This window comes from Myotis nattereri (genome assembly GCF_964212035.1).
Source record: "Myotis nattereri genome assembly, chromosome: 21".
NCBI lineage: Eukaryota > Metazoa > Chordata > Mammalia > Chiroptera > Vespertilionidae > Myotis > Myotis nattereri.
Genome location: NC_138097.1, coordinates 16,610,848 through 16,633,552, shown reverse-complemented (window position 1 = coordinate 16,633,552; position 22,705 = coordinate 16,610,848). Strand labels below are relative to the sequence as shown.

At 55.5% G+C, this 22,705-nt stretch overlaps 1 protein-coding gene across 1 annotated transcript in view; it reads left to right on the top strand.

The window, feature by feature from the left end:
* Positions 1–8,048: 8,048 nt before the first annotated feature.
* Positions 8,049–22,705, top strand: part of ADAMTS17 (ADAM metallopeptidase with thrombospondin type 1 motif 17) — a gene marked incomplete at both ends in the record, with an annotated part of 87,782 nt that continues 73,125 nt past the window's right edge. The window contains 3 exons of the mRNA XM_081114829.1: positions 8,049–8,127; positions 8,526–8,899; positions 16,979–17,144. Of these exons, the coding sequence (XP_080970955.1) occupies positions 8,049–8,127; positions 8,526–8,899; positions 16,979–17,144 (619 nt within the window). The remainder of the gene's footprint in view (positions 8,128–8,525; positions 8,900–16,978; positions 17,145–22,705) is intronic.

The window sequence follows — 22,705 nt, the reverse complement described above, 5'->3', positions numbered from 1 at the left end:
TCTTTTAAAAAAAAATTTAGTTCTTTTTAACTAAAAAGATGTTTTTAAAACCTTCAGGTTAAACCGAAACCAAAACCATTCAGAATTCTTCCCCCAATGGAATCTCCTTGTGAGAACTCATGAGGACAATAGAGAAGCATGGGAGCACATGTTCTCTGCACAGTCATGTTTGCCAGTACGAGCACCATGCATTGTCCGTATAATGTTATGTTATAACCCAAAGTGCCCACACTCCCTGACGGGCACAGCTGGGGAGCTATTATTGCTATTATATTATTATTGTTTTGGTGGCAGAAGAGCATGCTGAGATATTGTTTTTTAATGTTTTTAGTTGGCAGAGTACTTTTTCTTTGATTGATTTTGGTGTCGTCTCTGTACCAAGTATCTCCCTGCTTCCGGTAAAAAATCGCTTACTGGCTGCCCTCCCCTCCAGTTCTTTTCTTGTTTGAATGTTGAAGGTGAAATGGATGTGCCATTGTCAGCCGTCTCTGGTCGCTGGTGCACTGACCCGCCTCTCAAGAGGTAGAGAAGCTGTGGGGCTGGTGTGCGGTTGGTTTTAGAGCAACCACTCCCCCTGCAGGAAACAGGCCTCAGACTGTGCCAGGCGACTTTATAAAAATGCAGCCCGCCGGGCCCCGATAGGACTGTCATGGTAATGACTGACCGCGAAACAAAGGCCGGGTCCAGCACGCGCCCTCTCGGCTTCTGAGAGCTGGTGACAGGTCTCACCTGGTGTGGAGCCATCTGCCCGTCCTCCAGACTCTAGAAATGCCGTGCCAGGGAGCAGAGGGCATGGAGCCACGTTAGGACACGGGGGCTGCTGGCCGTGGGGTACCGATCCTGGACAAGAACTGGCGGTTGGTCTTGACCGGGGAGAGCCTCTTGGCTCTACATAGTGCAGACATCTAGACACCTACGGGCTGGGACCTAACTCGGTCCAGGCAACAGGGCCCTGCAGCTGAGACGCTCGGAGGTGCTCAGGGAGGTGTTTTCTCAGCACCTTTTCTCACCTGCCTTTCGGAGCTGGAGGAGGACATCGGTCCATCAGCATTCCCTGTGGACCTAAGCACGCCTTGCCTGGCGCCTGCTGACATTTCAATTCAAAGCTTTGGGGCGAGAAACAGATCTGCATCTCAGCCGCGTCTGGGTGCTTCTGAAGAGCAGTGAGGGTTCTGGGGGGGGGGGCGGGGGGCACCCGCTTCGTTCCTACCAGCAGTTTCTCAGGCTGATAGATGGGGACGTGCCCTGACACAGGCTAGTCAACCCCAAATCCGTCACCAGACAAAGCAGACAGTGGGCAGGTCACAGGAGAATAAAAGCTAGCGCCTTTGACGTCCTCGCCTTTCTCAGATTGTTGGTGTTATTTGACCACAGCCTTTCCTTTTTCCTAAAAACTTTTAATACCAAAAATACCTTTAAAAGAGGCCATAACCTCACTATGTCAATATATTTGAAGGTGTACGTAAAATGTGTAAGTTCCTAGGAAAATACAGCTTGTCAAACGGGCACAAGAGGAAATAGCTACCTAAATAGTCTTCTGTATAAGACAAAATGAAATGTGAAATGATAAAATTCACACACAACCCCACAAAACAGTCCTTAGGCCCAGATGGGGATCCTTCCAATATTTAGGAAAGAATGTACACAGCGTTACGCAAACTTTTCCAGAGACCAAAGGAAGGAACACATCCACACTTGTATTATACAGTAAAACCAGCACAAACTTGACACCAGAATCTGACGAGAATATTAGAAAAAAAAACCCCGAACAATTAAAGGATGTCATTCATGAACATAGGCACACAATCCCTCAACCAAAGCTAATCAGTGATTCTCATCACCGATGTTTCTATCTCTCCCTCTCCCTTCCTCTCTGAATGCAATAAAAAATATATTAAAAAACAAAAATAAATAAATGAAGAGGCCCTTTGCCAAGTTGCCAAAGTCTTGGCCCTTGCGAATAAAACCTTCCACCAGGGGGCCCTCAAGCTCTGGTGAAGAGAAGAGGGGAGAGGACAAAATCCACTGGTGGTTAAAGGGAGAGAGGGTCCTGGCCAGTGTGGCTCAGTGGTTGAGCATCTGCCTATGAATCAGGAGGTCACAGTTCCATTCCCGGTCAGGGCACAGGCCTGGGTTTTGGGCTCGATCCCCAGTAGGGGGCGTGCAGGAGGCAGCTGATCCATGATTCTCTCTCATCATGGATGTTTCTTATCTCTCTCCCTCTCCCTCTCTGAAATCAATAAAAATATCGGGGAAAAAAGAGAAAAATAAAGCTCAAAACCCTGGAACAATTTAATAAGCCAAGTCAAATTATGGGCTTTGGGTCCAGGAGGCACGTCCAAGAACAGCGGTCAGTGTGGTCACTCTGATTGGAGCTGCTTAGGGACACGTCTGGCCTGTGTCCACTGTGGGGGAGTCTGTGGGCTCCTGCAGGGGCCGGCTCAGCCTCCCAGCACCTACGGCGGCCCCTGCCCGCAGCGCACACAGCCCAGGCCTGGGAGTCAGTGTGTGTGACAGGGACTGCAAGCACACACAGGGACGGGGAGGGAGGGAGAACAGCAGAGCCAACCAGAGAGAGAGGGGGGAGGGGGAGAGGTGCGCTGGGGTGTGAAGGAACCAGCAGAAAGCGGAGAGCCCTTGAGAGCCAGCAGGTGTCCGAGTAGAGTGGGAAGTGGTCCCCTCTCCCTTCTCCTTCCCAGGCTCCTCCTAACTCTCCCGCACCCCGCTCTCTGCATGGCCCCTCCATCCCCACCAGCCTCTACCTCTCTTCTCTCCTCACCCCCACACCCTGTCCTGCCTGCCCCCCCCCCCCTTCTTCTCAGGGTGGAACTTGACCACAGCCGGGTGTGCTGGTGGCTCCTCCCACCTGTCCATCTGAAGAACCCACGTGTCTCTGGCCACCAGCCCACCCACCCATTGGACCTCTGCTTTGGTTTCGGGGACCTTGTTCTATCAGCATAACATGTTCCCAGGCTGAAGAGGGTGGCACCTGCCTATGCCTCCTAGAGCACGCGCCAGCGCCAGCCAAGTTTAAGGCCTGCTCCTCCTGCCTCCCTCACCCCCTTCTCGCTCCCAGCACCCTGTGGGCAGCCCCAATATTCATGGCCTTGGCTCTTAGTGGAGAGGTGGCTGCGGGTGGCCTTGGGGATGTGAGCTTCCTGTGCTTGGGACCTGGAGAAGCCAGCAGGAGGGTGGCAGAGAGACGAGCAAAGGGCAGGGGGTGCAGGCAGATCCCCCTGCCCCTCCCCTCCCCACACCCACATGCTGGGGCGCTGGAAGGGCTGGGATCCCCGGGGAAGGGTGCAGTGCCGCCCCAGCCTCCTCTCCTGCTGCCTCAGGACAGGGAGGAAGAGGAAGGCGAGGGTCAGGGACACCACACCTGGCTTGAAGGCTGTGGCTTTGAGCAGGGGCTTGGCACCCGTCTCGCCTTCAGGCTCACGTGCCGTCTTGTGAAACCCTAGCACTTGACCCAACTCCCACGACCCACCCCACCTGCAGCGGGGGCCGGAGGATCCCTGGGGAGAAATAAAGCGAGGAAACCGTGAAATCAGGTCCAAGGGAAAAAGAGAGAGGTGCGGGGCTGGATTTCCCCCTTCTGTTCTTGGCAGCCACTTCCAGAAGGCTTCGGGGAGGGGGAATTTGATAACCAGGCAACTGCACCCTTAGATAGCCGGCCGTCTGGCCCTTAGCCAGGGGCACGTTTGCAGAGCGGAATGGGAGAGTCATTTCTACAAAATGCATTTGTCTCTCAGCTCTAAGTGTCTGTCCCCACACCCCTCCCCCTCCCCCTTCCCCTCCCCCTTTATGTTTCTTCCTCCCTCCCTCCAGCTTTCTCTGCTCTCCTCCCCTGCCCTCCTCCAAGGATGGGTCTTAGCGGGACTGAGATGGGACCCGATCACACCGCATGGAACCCTCACGGGCCACCCAGAACGCTCTTTCCTTCTCTTCCATTATTTTCCTCTTAATTCCTCGCCTTCCATTCCCCCCAGAGAGGAAGGCGACGAGTCTGTCTGTTTAACGTGTGTCTTCCTTGTCCACTGTCTGTCTTCGAAATACAGTGTCGTTGTGAGCTTTCATTACATAAACATAGTGTCAAATGATTCACGTTTTCAATTCAGCACTGCCCTTTGCCACAACTTCATGGAGATCTAGTTGACACGCAATGTGTGGCACGCGGCCCGTGTTTGAAGCGCACCAGTGGGTAAGTTCTGACGCGGGTACACTCGTGAGCGATCACAGCGATCAACACAGTCCTCAGCCCCCCGACGTGGCCTCCTGTCCCTTGGCCATCCCGTCAGCTTGTTAATACTGTGAGCTGCAATGACTGAGTTTTTAAAAATACATATTCATTGATTTTGGAGAGAGGAAGGGAGAGGGAGAGAGAGAAAAACATCAGTCACTCGACCAGTTTGAGCCATCACCATCGGCATTTCCTAAAATCAAATATAAATCGGGGTCAGTTCCCTTCTTCCGCCCGTCCTTGCATTACATTCGAGCCTCGCTCAGCAGACCAGCTGCTTTCCCGGAGCAAAGAAAAGAACAGGGAGAGAAAGGGGCCCGGGAACCGGAGGGCGGTGCTGAGATGGGAGAACGCTGGCTGAGGAGGGCCCGGGGTGCTGCTCAGTGACAGGACATACAGTGCTTTGCTCCGTCGTCTGTAAGGGAGGGGAGTTGGCTGGCTGGGATGCCGCTCTGGGCTCATGCCTCACACTCTAGCCCTTGTCCTGCTCATTTAGAGAAAAAGGAGTGCAAGGTCCCCTTTGTCCGAGGCTGCCTCCCCCCGCCCCCCTTTTAGAAGGGACATGAACATACAGTTGTCTTCTCAACACGGACATTCGAAAGCCATGGACCTTCAGCTCCAAGGCAGTCTTTGGGGAGGGGGTGACTCAAGATGTTAGGGAAGAGCAGGGCTAGGGATACATCAGTAGAAACCCCGAGAGAACAATAGCTAGACTAAAAAACCGCAGGGTTTGCCCCAGCTGGTGTGGCTCAGTTGGTTGGGCATTGTCCCCTGCACCAAGAGGTTAGGAGTTCGATTCCTGGTCAGGGCACAGGCCCAGGTTGCGGGCTCGATCCCCAGTAGGGGGCGTGCAGGAGGCAGCCGGTTGATGTTTCACAATCACATCGATGTTTCTCCCTTTTCCTTTCTCTCTAAGAATCTATTAAAAATATTTAAAAAATTTTTAAATCGATGTTTTAAGGAGCAGTAACTTGGACTTGTTCCGCAATATCACTACCAGGGCCTGGTTGGGTGAGCCGAAATTTGCGGACAGTGGTGATCCCCAGAGTCAGGCAGGAATGGCCTGGGTGGCTAGGGCACCCCTTCATGGTGAAACAGACCCAGGAAGTGGGGAGGTGCATGCAGACCCCACAGGGAGAGGTTGGCAGGAGTCACGGAGGGGATGAGGATGCTGGCCAAGTAGCTGCATTTTGGGCCAACTCCAGGCTTTACAAGGAAAGGGCGAAATAAAAATCAGGAAAAAAATTAAAAAACTACAACAACAAAAAAAGAGAAAGAAAACAAAGAAGAAGAACCCAGGCCTTTGGAGCTGAGGAGAGCAAGCCAGTGCTTGCATTTCACACCAGTTCTGGTTATAGAAGGAAGAGGGGACTGATGCCAGGCGCCCCCTGCTGGAGGCCATGGGACATCTCATGGGCTCCTAGGAGGAGGGATGGGTGGTGGCTCAAGGACCAAGTGAATTTAGACTCAAAGGAATCCCCTCTGACACCCTCTCTCCCCACCTCCCGCCCTGGCCAGGGGCTGGTCAGCTGGTCCTGGAAGGCTGGTTTCCTTTTCATGAGGGACTCTGCACACACAGGCTTTGCCACTGGGTTGCCATGGCTACTGGTTTCCACCAAAGTAGATGATGCTACTCTGCTGATGGATGGGTGGCTCAAGGACCAAGTGAATTTCGTCTCTAAGAGTTTGTCATGGGAACCCCCTCTCGCACCCTCTCTCCTCACCTTCCTCCCTGGCCAATGTCTAGTCAGTTGGTTCTGGAAGGATCATGGGTCTTCTCCCACCTACACACGGATGGAGCTTACACACGGGTCTAGGCGCCTGCACCCAGCTCACCAGCTCAGGAAAGGCCCGAGTCAGGGGGGACTAACGAGGGTCAAGTTTGGGCTGAGGGCCTGCAGTCCTCTTTATACTGCCCAGGGGTCATCTGCTCTCAGCAATAGTAACAGGCACGGTGATGGCTGTCAGCACCCAGACTTGACTGTCGGGCATGAAGTATCCAAGAGAGGCACGTGACCGACCTGCTGGTGTCTGTTCCAGCAGCATGATGGGAAAGCTCTCTGCCCACCAGGAGAGAGTTGTTCACAAAACGCAGGTGGACACGCCACACCGTTGAGCTTTGTCAACAGTGAGCGCACGGAACTTTTGACCCAGAGCCAACCAAGGCCAGCTGCCCCCATGTCACATTCAGGCCTCTGCTGCCACCTGTAGGGCTTCGGTGGGCTTGCGTGTCTTGTGTTCATCTCCCCCTGACCCCTGACTCCTCCATCTGTGAAATGGGTTTAAGCCCTGCCCTTCCAAAAAATTAAGACAAGGCTATTTGAGTGTGTAAACATGAAATGCGATTATGGCAAATAGTGATTTTTTAGAAAATATGCTTTTATTGATTTTAGAGAAGAAGGGAGAGGCATAGAGAGATAGAAACACCAATGATGAGAGAGAAACATTGATTGGCTGCCTCTTGCACGCCTCCTACTGGGGATCGAGCCTGCAACCCGGGCATGTGCCCTGACTGGGAATAGAACCCTGACCTCATAGGTCGACACTCAATCACTGAGTCATGCCGGCTGGGTGCAACTTGATTTAAAAAAAAAGTTTTGTCAACTAGTCTTGATGTCTCTCCATGTGGTTATAAACACCAAATTACTACATTTTTGTTCATTGATGCCTGGTGTTCTGTTAGCCATGTATCTGATGATGGGCATACAGGTTTTTGCAACTTTTTCTTTTTCTCTGAATAGTGTGCTGTGGTGACCATCCTTGCCCTTGTGCCATTGCTTCTCCATGGTAGTTAACCAGATGGGGATTACAGAGTTGCTGGGTGTATGCATTTTAAATTTTACTACCGATTGCCCAGTTATTCTTTAAAGTGGCTGCGCCAGTTTACACTCCCACCCATGATGGGCACAAGCGTGTCCTCTCCGATTCTCGATGTTTCCCAGCTCTTTACTTTTGCGCAGTCTGGTTGCTGTCTAGTTGTTGCTGTAGTCTGCTTGCGTCTGTTAGTGGACAATGACTCCTTCAGCCTGACTCCAGTGGCATAAGCACTTGTTCTCCTGGCTGCTACTCACCGGCTTTCAGTGGCAGGCCTTTGAGGTGGCTCTTTGGCCAACAAAAGCTGCACCAAAGAGCTCACCATGACATCTCTCCATCTGTAAGAGGGTGTGGCCATACCTGTTCGCTGGCTTCTGTGAGGATAAAGACAAAGGGTTGTGTGCAGGGTTTGGATAAATACTGGTATGTTGGATGTAGCCAGCAGTCAGGTGCAAACACAGGTGTGCAAGAAAGTGCCCAGAGCCACATATCCACACATGCAGAGAGAAACGTGCTTTTAGGGGTGACACGGTTGGCCAGGACGCTTTCCAGCCTGTCGTCTTGTGCAGCTGGGGCGGCAGGGTCAGGGGATTTCAAAAATGAGGATAAACTCTTAAGATTAGAGACTTCCCCATGGTGGTCCCTCAAGGTGTCCCCTCCTGGGTCCTCCGGGGTCGCGCGCCACCTGGCGTCCGGTCTCCGCCACTGCCCAGAAACCACGTGTAAGAAAGTGCTTACAACCTAACAACACACCCTGGTTTGGACCCGTCCTAGCCAATAGGCGAGGGGGAGGCGGGGCCGGGGAAAGCAAGCGCCCAATCACCTCCTGCTCTCTGAGGAGAGGGCGGAGCTTCGGGTTTACCACGTTGGGTTTGTCCGCAGCGCTAATTACTTTTTCCAGAGGCAGGAGGAGGGTTTCACTCCGGCTGGCGCCGCCGCCTCGCGCGCTCCTGCTCCGCCGCGACCATCCGGGGGGCTGCTCCTCCCAAGTACCATGTGTGACGGCGCCCTGCTGCCTCCCCTCGCCCTGCCCTTGCTGCTGCTGCTGGTTTGGGGACTGGACCCGGGCACAGGTAGCGCCCCCTCTCCCGCCGTCCTTCGCCGGTGCCTCTCGCGACCCCCTTGCTTCTGCCCTCCCGAGGCATCCAGGCGGCCCGCGCCCGCCCGTGCAGCGCTGCTCGGGCGGCGATCGGCTGACAGCGCCCAGGCCGACGAGGCGCAGGCCGCAGCCGCAGCCGCAGGATGGGGTTCCGAGCCGGGCGGCCGCGCGGGAGACCTTCCCCGGGTGGTCGGGCCCGGGCGGAGGCGCTGGCGGGCACGGAGGCGCCGAGGCGAGGGCCGGGCAGAGCGCGCCCGCTCGGGGTCTCGCCGTCCGGGTGCTGTCGGGACCCGTGCGCGACGGGTGGCCCGCGGGAGAGCGGGCGGGCGGGCGGGCCCCGCCGCGCTGACACGTCTCCTCTCTCCCCTTCAGCTGTCGGCGACGCGGCGGCCGACGTGGAAGTGGTGCTCCCGCGGCGGGTGCGCCCGGACGACGTGCACCTGCCGCCGCTGCAGCCCGGGGTCCCCGGGCCCCGACGGCGGCGGCGGCCCCGCGCGCCCCCAGCCGCCCCGCGCCCCCCGCCCGGCGAGCGCGCGCTGCTGCTGCACCTGCCGGCCTTCGGGCGCGACCTGTACCTGCAGCTGCGCCGCGACCTGCGCTTCCTGTCCCGCGGCTTCGAGGTGGAGGAGGCCGGCGAGGCCTGGCGCCGGGGACGCCCCGCCGAGCTGTGCTTCTACTCGGGCCGCGTGCTGGGCCACCCGGGCTCCCTGGTCTCCGTCAGCACCTGCGGCGCTGCAGGCGGCCTGGTACGGCCCCCTCCTCCGCGTCTGCCCCGCAGTCTGTCGAGGCGCAGGGGGTGGTCCCCCAGGAGGGCTGGGGTTCCGGTGGGGTGGGGCTGCTCTACCGCAGACGGACGGGGGTGCGTCTCAGCCCGCCTGGCAGTACCTGGCAGGCCCCAGACAGAGAGGCGCGCTTGGCCAGGTGTAGCGAGTGCGCTATCTGCACGTGTGCACTCCACGGGGCACACCTGCTGGTGTCTGTCTTGCCTCTTCTTGGCTGTGGGGATGGGGTGGTGGGCACTCATTCCCCTCCCTTCTGTCCCTTTGAGACCTCTGTGCACGGAAGAGGGAGTCTGCGGGCTCCCGGGCGGGCCACTAACCCACTCTGATTAGTTGTGAACCAGGAGGGAGAGGGTGCTCCTACCCTGGTTCACGACAAGTGGGCGTTTGTGGGGCATCCACCCTGAGCCAGGCCCGAGGAGTGCTGACCTTGCACGTAAGATTCTCCCTGTCTCCTGTGTCCATAGCTCTTCCTCTGTCCACAAGACGCCGCCCCGCTGCACAGGAGGCACCAGTACGCCAAGGGGCGGGGAGGTTCTTGTGCACCTGCCTGGACACCCAGTGGCCACTCCGGTGCCCAGCCATGTGCTTCTCAGCTCTCGGTGCCCCGAGGAGTGCACATGGCTGGCAGATGGGCTGCCCCCAGCAAGCCTGGCAGAGGCTCAGGGCATGAACCACACAGCTGCTTCTCTGTCTATTGCCATGCCTGGCTGCCGGGGAAGCAGTTTCTTGTTTTTATTTTTTTTTTAATATATTTTTTATGGACTTCAAGAGGAAGGGGGGGAGAGAGAGAGAGAGAGAAACATTAATGATGAGACTCATCAATTGTCTGCCTCCTGCACGCCCCCTACTGGGGATGGAGCCCGCAACCCGGGCATGTGCCCTGACCAGGAATCGAACAGTTCATAGGTTGATGCTCAATCACTGCGCCACACGGGCTGGGCGGGGAAGCAGTTTTTGACATGGTTGTGTGCTGCCCTTCCCAGGCACAAGGAGCTGCTTCCCCCACCTTGGGCCTATCTGGTTGCAGCTTCTAGAATTCCCTCGCCCTTCCTCACGCTGCCACAAAGCCGGACAGCCTGGGGTCCAGGTTCCTATGAAAATTCTGTTTTCTTCTGAGCAATGTCGGGGACCCTGGGGTGGGGAATGTCCTAGGACTGGCATTCGCCAGTGCCCCAGTCTGGATGTTTCTGTGTCCTGCTCTGAATGTGATCTCCTTTTACTCAGCCAGGAGAAATTGATTTCTTGGGTTCAACCAGGAAAATGGACCGTAGGCGGAGGGGGCAGAGAACGCGGGCTGTGGGCGAGGAGGGTTAAGTCGGAGCGAGAAAGGCCCCGGTCGCGGTAGGCCTGGGGTCAGGGCCGGATCACGTTCTGGGAGGGACTGGAAGGCCCACATCATTTTTGCTGTTGTTGCCAAAGTGTTTAAAGTCTAGGTCACATCCCTGTACTGTACATGGAAACATCTGAATCCCATTTGCTGCGGTTTAGTGAGTTTCTGTAGAGGTCAGAGTTTAGACTTCTCGGTGTAAAGTTTCCAGCGAGTAGCTAGCTATCTGCGGAGGAGCCGGGGGTGGAAATCTGGATCGCATCGGTTTAAATCCCCACCAAGCGAGCGAGCAAGGGAGCGCTGGGCCCTGTACAGATGGCATCTGAGCCGTGAGAGTTCATGTCAGTCCTCCAGGCTTTCGGGGCTGCCCTTCCCTCCGGCGCCATGTGAGGGCGCTGTGCTTTAGATAAAGGAACAGGGCCAACAGGCTGAGCTGGGCCCTGCCAGCGGCGGGTGGACCTCTTCGACCAGAGATTCTAAATTCCTGCCCGGCCGTCGCTTCTGTTGTTTAGTCTGCCCTGTTCCTCCCGTCCCTGTGAGCTGGATGCTGGGCCCTACTTCCTGATGTGCACTCTGGCCGGAGGCAGGAGGGGACGGACAGCCTGGGGACTTGGAGGGGACAGTAGCCTGAGGACTTGGTTTGCAAGGTGGTCCCGAGCGCACGGAGAAGGGAAAGAAGCGGGGAGTAGGCTGACCAAGGGTGCATGGCGCTCCGCGCTTGAGACAGCCCAGGCGGGTGGGCACCTGACAGTCCCTCTTGACCGTGGTGGAAGCACTGGGAGGTGGAGACCTGGCGTGTGCATGTATGTATGATGTGCGCGCATGTGCGTGTGCGTGGCATGTGTCAGGACAAGGCGTGAGAGGCGGGCAATGCCATGGAGATAAATCTTGGTGGCCATAGAACCAGGTAGAGCGGGGCTGGCCCACTTCATCTGTAAAAGGCCGAATAGCAACTATTTTAGGGATTGCGGGGCCCCGTGGTCTCTGTTGCACCTACTCAGCGAGAAAGCAACCACAGAGGGTAAATAAACACATGGAGAGTCAATAAAACTTTATGGGACGATGTTGAGTATCAAGGAAATGCCGCCACATCTAACGTCCCCGCCATGGCTCCGGGGGCAGGGGCGGGAGACACAGGCCTGCTCCTGCTGTGTGGACTCCCCATGCCGTCTGTCTCCTGGGCCGTTTTGTTCTTGTTGTTGTTGTTAATCCTCACCCGAGGATATTTTTCCATTGATTCTTCGAGAGAGTGGAAGGGAGGGGGAGAGACAGAGAGAGGGAAACATCACCGTGAGAGAGACACATTGACTGGTTGCCTCCTGCATGCACCCCCACTAGGACTGGGGATCGAGCCTGCAACCGAGGTTCCTGCCCTGCCCTTGACCGGAATCGAGCCCAGGACCCTTCAGTCCGTGGGCCGATGCTCTACCCATTGAGCTAAACCAGCGAGGGCTCCGGAGACATTTGAAGGAGGGGTACAGTGAGACTAGATCCTCCCTTCATTGTTTAGGGGCCTGAAGAGTAACCCTGCCCCCCACCTTCTGTGCTCGCCAGCGGGCACAGGTGTGGGCCTGTGGTGCCTCCTCTCTCTGCGTCTCATTTCGGAAGGCTGGGCAAGCCGGGTGCGCTGTTGGAGCTGCAGAGACCCCCGGCTCAAGCCTTCGCTGTTTTCTGTTTATGCGGCTCCGCTGTATTTACATTTCCGAGAGTCCACGGAGGTGGCGTAAGGTTTTGGAAGCGTGTCCGTAGCTGTGTCATTTCAAAGCCATGACGTTCGCGCCTGGGAGGAAGGTATTTCCTGCCCCAAATAGCTGACGTCAGTTTGGACCCGCCGCCGCCCGTGAAGAGGACCAGATCGCGGGATGCCAACGGGGCCGGAACCCGGTTCAGCTTCCCGGGATTGGCAGTGGAGACGGAACTCCAAGGTTGGAATGAGTGTCTGTGCCGCTTGTGGGAAGAGAGGGGGGGACTGCTACCCCTGCCCGTGAGGACACAGTGGGAGGAGGGGGGGCCCTGCCTGCAGGGGCGGGCAGCCGAGCAGTGACCCTGCTGCTGCCGATGAACGCTGACCAACTGGGTAGTCCACGCATCAAGCTCTGTCCCCCCCTTCGTGGCTGCGGCTGGGCTGCCAGGGCCGTGCTGTGCTTGAGATGCTGGGACCAGCCCGGACACCCGGGAGCTCTGGGCTGTGGGAGGTTAAGAAGCTGGGCCCATGCCCTAGTGGGTGTGGCTCAGTGGCTAGAGCGTCGGCCTGCAGACTGAAGGGTCCCGGGTTCGATTCCGGTCAAGGGCACGTACCTTGGTTGCAGGCTCGATCCCCAGCTCTGGTCCGGGCACGAGCGGGAGGCAACCAATCGATGTGTCTCTCTCCCTATCTTTCCCCCTCCCTTCCAGTCTCTCTCTCAAAAAAATCAGTGGGAAAATATCCTCGGGTGAGGATTAATAACAACAAACAAAGAGTTAGCAGACTCCGGATTGCTTAGAAAATTGCCTGCTTTTTCATGCAACACCACATGGCCACAGAGAGCAGCAGCGGGAATTCGTCTTGGCGAAAACTCTATGGTGCGGGGACCATTTGGAAGGGAGCAAGTAGACCAAACTGCACGATCACACGCCGTGATATTGGTACAGGTGTCGGGAAGGGGCCTCGTCCCGGGTGACTCATTGATGAAGATTACTTACCTGGGGGCAGCATAAACATACTTGCAAGACGCAAAGCCCATTGTTGGAAGCTCCGTGAAAAGAGATAGTTGAGTGGCGGCGAAGGAACGGAAGAGGAAGGCAGAAGATAGTTTGTGGAATTTGGAAGGACGGAGGGACAGAAAGGGAAGAACCTGGACCAGAGAATGCAAAGCTTTCTCTGCAAAGACGCCCCCGTGGCCTTGAAGTGACCTTGTCCACCCGCCACCGCTCCGGGGCGTCGGGCTGCCCGTGACCGTCACCCAGGGCACGTAATGAGATTCCCTCGTTTGAACTTTCGCTTTGTTGGCAACGTCTTGGAGAAGAAAATGGAGCTGGAGACGGGATGATGAACTGAAGGCATCTCAGACGGATCGCATTCTTGGAGTTCATTTCCTGAACTCTGAGCCGCTGCAGCTGGCCGACCTCGGATGTGTCCAGCGGGAGAGGTTTTTGCAGCCAGAACCTCAGAGGGCCTCGCAGAGCCACCGGTTAACCTCTCCCTGCGCACGGATGCGCAGTCATGTTCTTGTTCTTTTTTTTTTTTAAAAAAAATATTTTTATTGATTTCAGAGAGGAAGGGAGAGGGAGAGAAGCATCAGTGATGAGAGAGAATCATGGACCGGCTGCCTCCTGCACGCCCCCTACTGGGGATGGAGCCCGCAACCTGGGCATGCGCCCTGACCGGGAATCGAACCGTGACCTCCCGGTTCACGGGTCAATGCTCACCCATGGAGCCACGCCGGCCAAGGCACGTTCCTGTTCTTCAGGAAATGAGACTGCACGGCCGGCCGTCAGGGGCTGTGATCTGAGAGCGAGTCCCTTAGCTGCTCGTGGAGAGGCCGTGGGCGAAGCCTGTGCAATCATTGAGTGAGAGCTGGCCGCCAGGCCTGGGAGACACGTCTCTGCTCCTGCTCCACAGGCCGTTCCCAGGCCTTCCCAGTTATAAATCAGCCAGGCAGCCAGCATTGTTGACAGCAACCGGCTCACTGTCACACACCTGCCAAGCGCAGGCCGCTCTGGTCGGCTCCCATCCAGCCTCCGAGAGACGGGGGGGAGAGATGCCAGCCATTCCTCAGAGGGTGGGCCAGGTTCGCCCAGGACAAAGGCGTGGTGGGGCCTGCAGGCAAGGATTGGGGCTGAAGGGGGTGGGTCTCAGGTTCTAAGACCCGGTGAAGGCCAGACCCATCCCGAGATGAGGGCCCGTGAGTTGGTTGTGGGATCGGGATGGGAGGTAGTTATTCTAGGAGATGGTGGGAGCTGAGGGGAATGGACAGGTGTGTGGAGTAGGTGAGACCGGGCCCTGGATGCCCACCCGAGGCATTTGGAATTCACCCAGGAGCCGTGGTTCTCATCCTGGCGCTGGCATCCGACTTCCCCCGGAAGACTTGTTCCCTGGTGGCGAGGCCCCAACCCGCCCGAGAGCTGGAATTCCTGGCAGGGTCCCAGGTGCTGCTGCTGGCCTGGGACCTCGTTTGGGGGATTGCTTGCCTGGGGCAAGGAGGAGCCTTTCTGGCTATTGGCATGGGAGTCTCTGGTGATAGCAGTGGCGTGAGGGGACGCAGAGAAGGTAACAAGCCAGGATGTGGGACCCTCCAAAAAGACCTTCTAAAGCAGCGCGGCAGGTGTGGCTCAATGGCTGAGCATCGACCTATGAACCAGGAGGTCATGGTTCGATTCACGGTCAGGGCATATGCCCGGGTTGCGGGCTCGATCCCCAGTAGGGGACTTGCAGAAGGCAGCCGGTCTGTGGATCTCTCTCTCTCCCTGTCCCTTCGTCTCTGAAATCAATAAAAAAAATATATTTTTAAAAAAGAAAGACCTTCTAAAGCAAAACCTCCCCTCGGGGCTAGGCCGCGTGTTGGCACCCGTAGGATTTCTCACCGAGGTCAGATTCTCCCTGTATCGAGTTCCATTGGAACTACCTGCTCACGGGCCTTGTGAATGGAGAACCCGGGGAAGAACAGATCCGACCTGGCTTGGAAAGGGCTAGACCCCAGGCGACCTTTGACCTCCAGCCACCTTAGCATTTCCGGAAGAGTCCATCCAGCCCCTTGTTAGAGTTGAGTGTCTCCTCCAGGGGGTGCAGGGCTCGTGCGGGCGGGACCCATCCAATGGCCCGTGCCGAACCTGCTTTCTGTACCTGTGGGCCCCCCGCAGCCCACCGCTGCCTCCCCCCCATCTGCTGCTCTGGTCTCCCCGAAGTACCTCCCGCTCGAGTTGCAACTTCAGGGGAGAGGCACGCAGGCCATGCTTCCCTGCGGGTCACGCACCGCCAACTCTAAGAGTTTTATTTGGGCCATAAAATCTCTGAGTTGTTCTTGGCAGACGTTCTAATGAATGAGAGACCTTGACATCTGCTCAGAGCCGTCCATATGGTCTCACCCTGTGCGTTGAGGACGGGAGGTTGTCGGCGATCGGGTGGGGCAATCCGACTGCCTTGCGGAAGGTGGAGGGGTCTGCTTCGCGAGGCCTGAGTGAGGTCCCAGCTCGAGACGTGGAGGAATCGCTGTGTGGTGGGGGCGGCCGAGCGTCTCAGTGTGTCGTCCCCCGATGGCAATGGCAGTATCGCTTGGGGACCTGTCAGGTGGGCATGTTCTGGGTTCCACCCAGACGTTCAGGGGACTTTGGAGCTTGAGACGCGCTAGTTTAGTGTGTCCTCGCTTTTAGACAAAGGGGTGGGGCAGAGAGAAGGAAGGATCCTGGAGGAGTGTGTCCCAATTCGGGGAACAGTTCTACACATTGTGTGTGTGTATGTGTGTGTCTGTGTGAATTAATATTCAGTCTATTAAAGCAGCGGCTCTCAACCTGTGGGTCGCAACCCCTTTGGCAGTCGAACGACCCTTTCACAGGGGTCGCCTAAGACCATCCTGCAGATCAGATATTTACATGACGATTCATAACAGTAGCGACATTACAGTTATGAAGTAGCAACGAAAATAATTTTATGGTTGGGTCACAACAGGAGGAACTGTATTTAAAGGGTCAGAAGGTTGAGAACCACTGTATTAAAGCGACTGATGAAAAATCCTAGTTCTTACATTTTTCGTTCAATTTACAAAGCCTGTTTCATTGATCATCCAGCAACTCTTGGCAATCCCCTTTTTAGGGGGCTTTGAAGAATTTTGGGCCCCACTTACAAATTTGGTGATTAACAACTTTTCCACCCTTCACACTGTGTTTAGAAATCTAACATATTCAGTTTCATTTTTAGGTTCTTTGGTTAAAAAACAAGCCCTCGGCCCTGGCTGGCATGGCTCAGTGGCCAGGGCATCGGCCTGTAGACGGAGGGGTCGCAGGTTCAATTCTGGTGAAGGGTACATGTCTGACCAATTCCATCCTCTAATTCTAAATATCCCCACGGGGGAGATCCATTTTCTCATTAAGGACAGAATTGTCATTCATTCCCAACACATTTGGGGTCTCCTCCTCAGGTAATGGGTTTAAAAATGGGCATGGTTTTAAAAATTATTTTAAAAATCAAGTTTGGCTTGGCCGGTGTGGCTCAGTTGGTTGATCGTCATCCCGTGCACTGGAAGGTTGCCGGTTCAATTCCTGGTCAGGACACATGCGGGCGTATGCGGGCGTGATCCCCAGTAGGGGGCGTGTAGGAGGCAACCGATCAATGTTTGCTCTCACATAGATGTTTCTCTCTCTCTCTCTCTCTCTCTCTCTCTCTCTCTCTCGCTCTCGCTCTCTCTCTCTCGCTCTCTCTCCCTTTCCCTTCCTTTCTCTCTAAAAATCTTTTAAAAATCATATTTGTTTTTTTTTCAAATTTGCTTTTATTAATAAATACGTATTTCAAAGCAAGCCTGGAAAATGGGTACTGCTGCATACATTGCTTGGACCCCCCACAGCTGCGGGTGGGATGCCTCAAGGCACACACAGGCTCCTCCTCGGGCTCCGGACGCTGGGCCACTTGCTAAGAGAAAGCCCAGGTGTGGGAACCAGGCCTTGCTGCCCCTCGGCTGCTGGGTCCCGGGCGAGTGTGAACGAGGGTGACCGACATCTGTGTTTTGTGTGTTTTTTCCGGGCAGGTCGGCCTCATCCAACTGGGGCAGGAACAGGTGCTCCTCCAGCCCCTCAACAGCTCCCGGGGCCCACACGGCGGCCGAGAACACCTGCTCAGGCGCAAATGGTCCCTGGCACCCAGCCCCTCCGCCCAGGCCCAGGCCCCGGGCCCGCTCTGCCAGGTGCTAACAGGTGAGTCTGGAAGACGGGACGACCGACTCCCATTTGGCGCCATTGCACATCCCCTGACCCACCCCCACGGTGTGTCCCCACCTGCAGCGGAGTCGCGTGAGCTGTGCCTCTCTTTGAGGGCGACGTGATTATTTAGAAATGAGCCCTGCAGCTCCGCTCAGCTGTTTCGAGCCGTCCTGACTCTGCCCAGGTGGTGGTCCCCCCCTTAGACTAGGAGGCACGGGAGCTGACCGCGCTGGGTCAAGGTCATCCCTGCCACCCCGGGGAGCTCTGAGTGGTGGACGAAGAGAGAATGCCACCAAGCATTAGGGCTTTGCTCTGATCCTTCCCACACGCTCACAAAAGCAGGGAGGCTGGACCTCAGGGTAAAATCATGGAAACTACCAAGTACCATGAAGTCCTAGGGCAGTGATGGCGAACCTATGACACGCGTGTCAGAGATGACACGCGAACTCATTTTTTTGGTTGATTTTTCTTTGTTAAATGGCATTTAGATCTATAAAATAAATATCAAAAATATAAATCTTTGTTTTACTATGGTTGCAAAGATCAAAAAATGTCTATATGTGACACGGCACCAGAGTTAAGTTAGGGTTTTTCAAAATGCTGATACGCCGAGCTCAAAAGGTTCGCCATCACTGTCCTAGGGCAAGCCCGTTGAAACCTCCTTTCCCCTCCCCTCAAACCCACACCGTCCACGGCTGGTCAAGTTGCACGTAGGATGCTGGGCCGGTGGCCCGCTGCCCTCCTCGGCAGGGGCGTGACGCGAGGATTGCTGACGAGACGATAAACTGCGCTGGCGTTTGCATTTCTGTCCCTGGGGTTGGAGTGGAGGCATCCTTTGGAGGATGTTCTGTTTAGCCTCCAACAAAGGAAATGAAACTATTCACAAAAGCAGGGCGGGGAGGATGTGCTAGAAACCAAGTCAAAACAAGAGCAGTCATGCAAAGGTGCAGAGAGCAATTCCTGAGGTGGCTTGGAAAATAACCTCCCCCACGTCTCACCTCCCTGGGCTCCGCCGTGCGTGCCGGAGAGACGGGCATATTGGAGGCCCTGCCCTGGGGAGACCGCAGACCAGGGAGAAAGGTGCATGTTTTGCTTTGGGTCCTTCTTCCTTTGCACCGGGGTCTCGGTGAACTTGGTTGCTCCGTTGAGAAGGACAATGGCCGCTATTAATAGGCTTATCATCAGCATCGAACGTTGGGAGTTTAGCAACAGGGAACATTGATTTATTACTGAGGCGCCAGCGACTGGCATTGTTGGAGTTTCCCAGAGGGTGAATCGGAGGGACCCAGCTTTTCCCACGGGAATGGGGTCTTCATGGCTGCACGTGGTGGCCAGGGATGTCCCTGGGCCTCGTCCTTAAGGATGTGTTACCCCAGCCGGGACCATGGCGTAGGGGTGGCCAGCTGGCTCAGGCAGGTGAGGGGGTCGGATAAGTCTTCCTCCTCCAGGAAGCACTGGATTGACCTGTGAGTAGGGGCAGGTAAGCCGCCATGCTCTCCAGGGGCATAGAGGGGCTGATACAGTCAAGGCCAGCTGGAGGGAACCACTGAGCTTGCATTTCTTATTTTATTTTTTTAAAGATATTTTTACTAATTTCAGAGAGGAAGGGAGAGGGAGAGAGAGAGAGAGAAACATCCATGATGAGAGAGAATCATGCATCGGATGCCTCCTGCACACTCCCTACTGGGGATCGAGCTCACAACCCGGGCATGTGCCCTGACCGGGAATTGAACCGTGACCTCCTGGTTTCTAGGTCGACGTTCAACCACTGAGCCACGCCGGCCGGGCTGAGCTTGCATTTCTCGTAGTCCTTGGGGCTCCCAGAGAGGAGACAGGCTGATCCTATTTCGGTTATAGCTCCTTATTTTTAGGGCCTTATAAACCGATTCATAAAATATCACTCCAGTTTGGAAGGTTGGGACTTGGCATGAGAATGTGGAGTTTGTGGGAGCCCTTTCCCCTCTTTGGGTGAGAGCGTGCGTTTCTGAAGGTTTTTTGGCCACTCTCAACAACTGAAATGGGACTTGGGCTCTTTGGAAATGATTTTTGATGTTTTTTTTTTTACGTGGTTATTTTTAGTTGAAAACTCCTTGTCTGTCTTCTGTGGCTATTTTCACATCTCCTTTCAGATCTGGGGTAGAGTCTTCACTTCGCATGGTCTCTCGCGAGCATCTGAACTCCGTCTCCTCCTGCTCCAACCTGGTAGATGGGACATGTCATGGGAGAGCCAGAGACTCAAATAATAAAACCACTTTATGCTACGAGGCACTATCACCATAGGACTCCTCCTGCCCTGGCCTGTGGCTCAGTGATTAGAGCAGCGGTTCTCAACCTTCTGGCCCTTTAAATACAGTCCCTCATGTGGTGACCCAACCATAAAATTATTTTCGTGGCTACTTCATCACTGTCATGTTGCTACTGTGATGAATCCTCATGTAAATATCTGATATGCAGGATGGTCTTAGGCGACCCCTGTGAAAGGGTCGCTCGACCGCCAAAGGGGTCATGACCCACAGGTTGAGAACCGCTGGATTAGAGCGTCGGCCCGCGCACCAAAGGGTGGCAGGTTCGATTCCTGGTCAAGGGCACCTACCTGGGTTTCAGGTTTAACCCGAGTGTGGGAGGTAACCAATCGAAGTCTCCCTCTCACAGCGATGGTTCTCTCTCTCTGTCTCTCCCCCTTCCCTTCCACTCTCCCTAAAAATCAATGGGAAAAATATCCTCCAGCGAGGATTCACACACACACACACCCGGACTCCTACATGTTTTGTGTGGTGGAGAGCTCATTAGAACACGTCCAACAAAGGCAACCTCAGAGGAAGGTATCACGGTCCTTAGCCATCTAAGTTCTGTCCTGATTGTTCTTGTTAAATACATGCAGTTATTTTGTAATATCGCCTGGTCCATGTATAGCATTAACAAGTGATTATAGTCAGTGTTTAGGAAATACAGTGACTATTGAGAGATTGTATATTGCTGATTTATGCAAGAATTTGCGTGCGTGTGCGTGTGTGTGTGTGTACGCTGTCATAAATAATCGGTTGGAGCTTGTGCTTTGTATCCATTAAGATTCATGTGGTTGGAAATGACAGAGATCAAACTGGCTTCAACACTGATGACATCCTGCCACGGGCTCACGGAACTGAGGCTGGCGCTCAGGGAAGGCTTGGCCAGACCGGGCTTCTTGGCAGCTGTTGGTTTGTTTTGTTTTGTTTTAATGTTTTTATTGATTTCAGAGAGGAAGGGAGAGGGAGGGAGGGGGAGGGAGAGAGAGGGGGAGAGAGAGAAGGAAGCATCAGTGATGAGAGAGAACCATGGATCGGCTGCCTCCAGCACGCCCCCCACTGGGTGTCAAGCCCACAAACTGGGCACGTGCCCTGACCGGGTATTGAACCGTAACCTCCTGGTTCCTAGGTTGATGCTCAACCACGGAGCCACGCCCGCCGGGCTCCTATGGCACATATTTCATAACGATGTTTCCTCCAGAAGCCTGAGCGATCGCAGTCACTCCGTCGTAATCCTGTGTTTTTCCCCTTTCCATTGTCTTTTGGACGTATTCTCCGTGAGAACACAGAAAAATCAGTCTAGGGCAAGCACCCTGGCCCTCTTCTGGAATATTCCCATTGCTTGATTGAGAAAGAAAATCGAAAACTCAAGCGTGGAGACAGAAAGGAAAAGCACACCCAGCCCTGTGTGTGTGTGTGTGTGTGTGTGTGTGTGTGTGTGTGTGAGAGAGAGAGAGAGAGAGAGAGAGAGAGAGAGAGAGAGAGACTGCCGTTCCCCCAAGCAGAGAAATTGGACGCGAACTGTGTTATCTTTTCCCAGTCCTCTCCTGGGCTGTTATGCAACACCCCCCCCCCCCCCCCGCACCCCCTCAAATAACTCTAAGCAGAGCCAGCCTCCAGCTTCCACAGGAAAATCTCTCTCGGAGCTGCGGGCAGACGGGCCCAGAATGCAGTTGATGATTTCAAGTGCACACTGGCCGGGACCGTCCAGGTGGCTGGAGGAAGCTCCTGGCAGCCCGACCCGCCCTGAGGCAGGAGAGGAAGAGGAATCGTGGTCCCGGGAGGCACGGGCCAGGCCCCGGCCGGGTGGCCGAGGTGCTGACTTCGTGTTCCAGGGCCGACGGGGGTGGAGTGCGGCCCCTGCCAATTCCCGCAGAAGCATCTGATTTTTGAATCAGCAGCGGCCCCCTTCCCGCTCCCTCCGAGGGGGAGAGCTGGAGGGAATGAAGGCCTGGGCTGGGGAGCCTGCCCGCCTCCCTCCCAGCAGAAGGCCTCGGGCCAGAGGGTCCGACACGCGGAGGAAGAGAAGGGAGCAGACACCCTGTTTGCAGCGACGGTTTGCTCTTTCTAAGCAATGCCTTTCGGGTTGCTTTTTTTTTTTGGTCTGGCTTTCTCAGTCCACTCATTTCTCATGGAAAAGCCCAGGAGGAAAAAAAAAGGCTCGTCAGGACATCTGCTGCCCAGTGTTCTTGGGCGTCCTCCAGCCACGAAGGCAGTGGTTCGCCCTGCAGGCCTCCCTCCAGGGCAGCGGGCGATGTCTCCTGCCCGACCAGACGGGGAATTCGCTCGCCACGACGGGGATTGGGTTGCACGCTCTGCCTTCAGCCCAGACCTTTCTCAGGCCATTAGCAAGTCATGGATCAGATCCCGCGTCTCGGGGGTTGGGTCAGAGCTAGACGGTGAACTAAAGCCCGCCCAATGGGGCAGGAATATCAGGCGTCACTGGTGGTCGGCAGGGATTGGAACCGCCTTCATGGTGGGAACCTGCTGGGAAGGGCCAAAGCCCCCCAGGTGGGAACACCGGGAGACCCCACCCAAACCCGCCATGGGCATCGTCGCCACACCCCTGCTCAGGGACACTCGGGTGGGGGAGGCGAAACGGGGCTTTGCTTCTTTCCAAGGAGACGCCGTTATTTATTTATTGTTATTATTATTTTAAAAGACATTTTTATTGATTTCAGAGAGCAAGGGAGAGTAGGAGAGAGAAACATCAGTGATGAGAGAGAGAATCCTGGATCGGCTGCCTCCTGCACGCCCCCTACTGGGGATCGAGCCCGCAACCCGGGCCTGTGCCCTGACCGGAATCGAACCCTGACCTCCTGGTTCCTAGGTCAACGTTCAACCATTGAGCCACACCGGCCGGGCGAGACAGGTGTTATTTAGGGACAGAACTCAGAGGCCATAGCTCAGGAACTCTTAATGGAGCCTGCACTTGGCCCCCGGGGCCCTCGCAGACATAGCAAGTGTTCTTGGTGCCAATGTTTTAAAGAAGTACCACTTTCTCCCAGAAGAGAAACTCTAAGCCAGTGGTTCTCAACCTTCTGGCCCTTTAAATACAGTTCCTCATGTTGTGACCCAACCATAACATTATTTTCGTTGCTACTTCATCACTGTCATGTTGCTACTGTGATGAATCGTCATGTAAATATCTGATATGCAGGATGGTCTGAGGCGACCCCTGTGAAAGGGTCGTTCGCCCGCCAAAGGGGTCGCGACCCACAGGTTGAGAACCGCTGCCCTAAGGCATCCCCGCCAAGGCCGGTTGCTGCT